Source organism: Telopea speciosissima, chromosome 4 (genome assembly GCF_018873765.1).
Source record: "Telopea speciosissima isolate NSW1024214 ecotype Mountain lineage chromosome 4, Tspe_v1, whole genome shotgun sequence".
Classification (NCBI taxonomy): domain Eukaryota; kingdom Viridiplantae; phylum Streptophyta; class Magnoliopsida; order Proteales; family Proteaceae; genus Telopea; species Telopea speciosissima.
Genome location: NC_057919.1, coordinates 26,443,800 through 26,449,973, shown reverse-complemented (window position 1 = coordinate 26,449,973; position 6,174 = coordinate 26,443,800). Strand labels below are relative to the sequence as shown.

Genomic DNA, 6,174 nt, shown 5'->3' with positions numbered 1-6,174 from the left:
GCGGTCTCTTCTGCAGTCGTCAGGGAGTTCATGGTTTCCACGATCATGAATGTAGCGCCCTAGGTAGCCTCTCTGGATTAGGCTCTCAATCTCCCCTTTGAGGTACTTGCAGTCATCAGTGTTGTGCCCGGTTCTATTGTGGAAGCGACAGAACTTGTCATCGTTCTTCTTGTTTGGGTTGTTGCCTATCTTCGTCTGCCACTTGATGAACTTCTCATTTTGGATCTACATCAGGATTTCTAAATAGGTTTGATTGAGCGGCTTATACCATTCAAAGTGCTTTAGAGGGGTTTTGCTTCGGCGCCGCCTCCTCTTCCTGTCGTCTTCACGGCCTCGCCTCTCCTCTCACTCGGTTCTCTTTTTCTCGATTCTACCATCCTGGGCATCCATCTTTACATCTAGGGTTTCCACCGCCGTCATGTACTCCTCGCATCTGGCCTGGAGTTTCGTCAGATTGCTGGGATTACTCTTGCAAAGTTCCCAGTTGAGGTCCTTCTCGCGGATCCCGGCCAGTAGAGCGGTGTATTCTACCTTGGGATCAAGGTCCTCCACTTCTAGCTTGACCTGGTTGAACCGAGTTAAGTAGGATCTCAGAGTTTTGCCACTTTTCTGCTTCACCTTGGTGAGGCTTACCGGTGTCTTCTTGTAGCTCTGACTTCTCGTGAAGGCAGAGGCGAAGGCTGTGCTGAGCTGTTGAAACTCGTGAATGGAGTTTGGTTCTAGGTGGGTGAACCAAGTTCTGGCGGCCTTCCTCAATGTTGGGGGGAAGGTGCGACACATGATCGCGTCAGAGGCCCCACAAAAAGCCATAATTGAGTTGAAGCCTTCTAGATGCTGAACAAGGTCGATGCTGCCATCATAACACTCAAACGCCGGCATCTTGAACTCCTTGGGGAAGGGGACAGCCATGATTTCATCTGAGAGTGTTGTCTTCCAGGAGAAGACAGGTTTCTCGGGTATTGACTGCTTCTCGGCTATCTTCTAGATCTGCTCTCGGAGGTCCCTCAATTGCTTGTTCAGATTGTTCTCCGTGGGAGCCTTCCCATGGTCCTTTTGGGGCTGATGCTTGGATTGGGCCTCATTTCGATCGGCGGCTTTCTTCTTGTCTTTGCCGGCTTGCTTGTCGCGGTTACCTTGATCCGTGCGGGCCGAGCTCGAGCTGCTGTCTTTGTCACCCCCTGCCCGGACTGCTAGTCTGAGCTGGGATGATAGCATTCCCATTACTGGTGAGGGCCTTCAAGTTTTGCTCAAGGGCCTGAGCTAGCCTCTCGAGCTGCTGTTGCAGGGCCATGAATTGGCCCTGGGTCACCGGCGCCTATGGATCTGGCGGGGGTACCTGCCTGCTCATCTGTCCCCACTGTTGGCTGGTTCTCCGGGTCCCGCCTCTAGGGGCTCTTCCGCCGAGATTGGCAGTCGTTAACGCCAGGTGTTGGTCTTCTTGTTCGTTGTTGGCTTGACTCGGGTTACTATTATTCCCGGCTTCATTGTTTGATGCTGATCGATGAGTATTCCTGGTGTTCACCATTGTAGACTCTGCTCTTTATATTCCCACAGACGGCGCCAATCTGTTGCCGCCGGAATCCTACTCGATGATGTGGAGATTTGCAAAAGATAGAAGAGTACTAAAGAGACTCGGAGCGGACTCCGAGGGGGACTCTCCGATACCAAAGTCGTCCGTGAGCATGAAGTAGAGGAAGTATGAAAGAGTCGAGTCGATAATGGTGAGATGTCTTACCTGGGTCCCTTCGCCTACTATTTATAGCGGGAGTCCTCCAAGGCGGTTGTACTACGTAGTTCACCGTCATCCTTGGAAGTCTCCCGAGGTTGCGTCGGAGTGGGACTGTTCTTCCCCCTTTGTGAGCAATCTTCAACAAATAGGGGTTATCCGTCGGTTAGTTGCATAGGGATTAGGGTCCCCTTACCTTGCTTGGCAAGATAGTGATGTCATCGTCGTTATCCGCTCTATTGCTGATAGTGTCGGGGTCCACGTATCCCCGCGTCATTGGTCGGCATCCGTTTGTCCCTATCAAAACTCATGAAATTTTTTTTGTCTCAACAAGGGATTTACATTAGCATTTCTGTGTGGGTACACCTTAACAAAATGGGATTGCCGAACGTAAGCATCACCATCTCCTCGAGGTTATGCGGGCCTTAACATTCTAGGCTCACTTACCCATTCACTTCTGGGGGCGGGGAATGCATTTTGACAGCCGCCTACCTTATCAATCGCACTCCTACCCCAAACCTTGATGATAAAACTCCACATGAATTACTTTTTGGTTCTGTCCCTACTACCTATACCTATCTTCGGTTGCTTATGTTATGCGCACAACCACGACCCTGCTCGCAGTTGATCCTAGGGCAATCTGTTGCATCTTTCTCGGTTACCCCCATGCACAAAAAGGCTACCAGGCATACGACCTTGAGTGCCACAAAATTTTCGTTTAAGAAAGATAGAAGAGTTGAGTTCCAACTGTTAACCAGTCGTGTAGCGTCAGCCTATTTTTAAGTCTTAACAGAATTCAGTTTGAAATCTTTGATAGATAAGTTATAATCCTAAGGTCCTTATATACTCTAAAAAGTAAATCTAGGGTTGGAAAGTGAACATGGATGGATCCTTATCCTTATTATATGGGTTGCTCTATTTGGTGCACTGTGCAACTCATGGACCATTCAGTAGTTAGTTACATATAATAAATAAATAAGAAAATCTTTTGTGTAACAAACTAACATCTTATATTAATTACTGTAATCCATCCATTAATTAATAGATTTCGTTTCGTTTTTTCAGGAGCATATCCTCTTAATTTTAGATTCTCTAATAAATATTAATTTCTTCACCCACGATGTGGGAAACCATTCCAAAAATCTATATATGTCCGTAATAGACAGCTACCGATTCTTATTGTCCCGAGTCAACTCGATTATCAAATTCCCTCCATATCTTCTTATAAATGGAATTAAACCCCCTCTCTTTTTTCTTCTTTCTCTATCTATGTAAGGACTCCCTCCTCCGCCTCTCTTTCTCTTTCTCTCTCTCTCTCTCTCTCTCTCAAGCGCTGTGTTGATGGTATGTCTTTTGGAGGAGATGGAGATGAGCTGGGCGGGCTGATGAACAATGGAAATTAATTGTATCTGTAACACCCACAATGTCATCTCCATTCCCCCAAAAGACATGCAATCTACGGCACAACCCCCACCCGATCTCGACTGCATGGAATCATTGGTCATCTCTTTCTTCTTCTTTGATTGATTGACAATGTTCATCAATCCTCTTCTTTGCATCGGTAATATGTATCTTTTGATTTTCTTATTTGGAATCCTTTAATTAATTTTAAGGCACTAACTAAATAGAGTTATTGACAGGTTCTACTGCCGTGGTGGATTGGTTCATAAGTAATTGTGCTTTGCAATCTTGATCGATCAATTCTTAAAGACAAACAACGTGTGGTTTCTGTTTTTCTGCATTAACCGGCTATGCCGATAGGGTTTAGGGTTGAAATCGGTATTTGGTAGTGGCCTCACTTCCAATAGGGTTTAGGGTTTTAAGTGTAGGATCTATAGATCATTTGGATAAAATCCGATACAATACAAATATGGGCCGATCTTGATTCTTGATTAGTATTGAATATGGTATAATCGAGATCAATACCATATCCGATATTTCGTGTCGATACCGATTTTTTTTGTTTTTCAATCTTTACTGGTATTTATTGTAGCACCCATTCCTTGGGTCTTTTTTTTTTTTTTTTTTTATTGAATTGTTTGCTCTTGGAGTTAGGTTAGAATTGATGGAGCCAAATCCTAATTCCTTCTGATCTGGAGTGGCAGATCCATTTTGAATTTCTAGGGTACAAGTCGATTATGTCCAATATAATCTCCATCGTAAACAAAATTGGAATCGACTAAGACAGAACCAGTTGTTGATTTTACATATTTTAACCTTAGGCAATGTCCATATAATCAATACTCAAATAAATATAATGGAGAAATATGAAAGACTTAAGCTGAGTTGCATATATAATTTGTTTTTTTTTTATACCAGAAGCGAAAAAGATTTTATTAAAAGAAATCTAAGAAAGAAAAATTTCTTCTCAAGTTAGTACGGGATACAAGAAAAGAGGAACTAACAGTAGCAAATCCTCAATTACAGCTTTGGAGGCCCAATCAACAGAACTCGGAACACTATTACGTGCATTAACCAAAGACAAATAATCACTAAAAACTACCATCGACTTCAGACTCAGGGTATGGGCAAGAACAAGACTATCCCGCGTAGCTTCAGCTTCAAGCATGAAAGCAGATGAACCACAGCTTGTTTTACACTTTGCCCTAAAGAAATCCCCCGAAGGATACCGAATGAGAACCCCATGGATGCCTTTACAAGTGGAAGCAGATCAAGCCCCATCAGTGTAGATAGCAAAGCAATCGGAGGGGAGAGGGGGGATCCCAGGAGTGTCCTTCCTGCAGAGAGGAGAGGATAGCTGCCGATGTTTTGCGCAGATCAGGGTCGGAGCGATTGAAGACAACAGCATTTCGACTCTTCCAGATTTGCCAAGTGATGGAAGACTAAGGGTGTCAAACGGTTCGGTTTCGGTTCGGTTCCATGACTTGAGGGTGTGACCCGAAACCGAACTGAAAACCGAGTCGGTTCTGGGACCACCAACCGAATCCGAACCTACTCGATTCGGTTCGGTTACGGTTCTAATTCAGTTTTCAAATACGGTTTCAATTCGGGTCTAATTAGGTTTTGGGTTACAGTTCTAATTCGGTTGCACACTTGAAGAGTTGAAAAGGAAAACTGAGAAAGGGAAATAGAGAAAACCTGGAAAGTGGAATATGAAAAGTCATTAGGTTAAATGGTTACCAAAAATACAAAGAAAATTTATGGAGTTTTTTATTTTTCCCTATGAAAAGTAGCATATAAATTTCATTCCGTTGGATAGTTACCAAAAAAAACAATGAAAACATAGGAAAGTGGAATATTTAAAGTCATTTGGTTAGATATGGTTACCAAAAAATTTAAAAGATATATGGCTTTGGATTAAGTGGTTTATTCGGTTCGGTTTTGGTTCAAACCGACGGGTCTTGGCATGAAACCGAAACCAAATCGAACCGAATTAGAATACCATATACCAAAATCGAAACCAAATCGAATTTGGAACGTCTTTAAACTTATCATACCAGCACCGAAACCGAAAAATGAGAGAGTAAACAAAAGACTCCACCTCCTTATTACACACTGGGCATAGATCATTGGATGCCAAGCGCCTATCATATAACAATTTTTTAACAACAATGGAATTCGAGCAGCACCGCCAGAGAAAGCATCGTACTTTAGGAACAATATTCAAGCCCCATAAACGAGACCAAAAAGAAGTAGGGAGCGAAGAAGATGTGCAAGAGGGACCCCAGCCAAAGCAGTAAAATAGGCTAATTTAACAGAAAAACAACCTGATTTGGCCGGTTTCCAGAACCACCCGTCTTCTTTAGGAGACAAAGCAAGGGGAAGTTGCAAAATGACCTCAGCCTCAACCTCAAAAAAAATAGATGTTGTATTATTATTTTATAAAAGCATTTTTTTTGTCAATGTACTACTTCAAAAAAGTACTTTTAGAGTCATGTGGTACAAAGTTTCAAAATATATGTCTTTTGATCATTCCCTCCTTTTTATTTCCCTCCAATATTTTGTTTGAATTTGTTGTGCTCTCTTGTATGCAAGAGGCAATAATTGAGCTCAAGAATAGTCCCACATTGGTTGTGGGAGAGTTACTTGAGGGGTATATATATAGGATTGTTTCCTTAAGGTGTGAGTCCTTTGGAGAGGTGATCACCCTACTCTCTAGTGTGTGTGGGGTCCTTGGGGTGCTTTTAAATCGCAGGCACGTGCGCCGAGCCGAGACGAGCCGAACCGGGCAGGGTCGGGGTCGGGGTGTGGGCAAAACCTTGTTTTTTAATAAGTAGAAGTTTTGCATTTTGGTTCACCCATGGTTCATCTATACGGTTGAACCATACGTGTCTATTCGTACATGTATATGAATAGATACACCCCCTCCCTGTACATAGAGGGTATACATACGGTCACACCTCCCTTGTAAGAGTTACACCCCTGTACCTATATCACCTATATTCATACGGGTGTATCCCTTCATGAAAGGGTACTCCAGCATTATA

General features: G+C 43.3%; 1 protein-coding gene across 1 annotated transcript; it reads right to left on the bottom strand.

The window, feature by feature from the left end:
• Positions 1 to 345: 345 nt before the first annotated feature.
• LOC122659123 lies at positions 346 to 909 on the bottom strand. Its single transcript, XM_043854271.1, has one exon. It carries the CDS (start codon positions 907 to 909, stop codon positions 346 to 348), a length of 564 nt encoding a protein of 187 aa, XP_043710206.1.
• Between the last annotated feature and the right edge of the window lie 5,265 nt (positions 910 to 6,174).

Coding starts and splice junctions, on each gene's coding strand:
- LOC122659123 (XM_043854271.1), bottom strand. CDS start 909: ATGGCTGTCCCCTTCCCCAAGGAGTTCAAGATGCCGGCGTTTGAGTGT.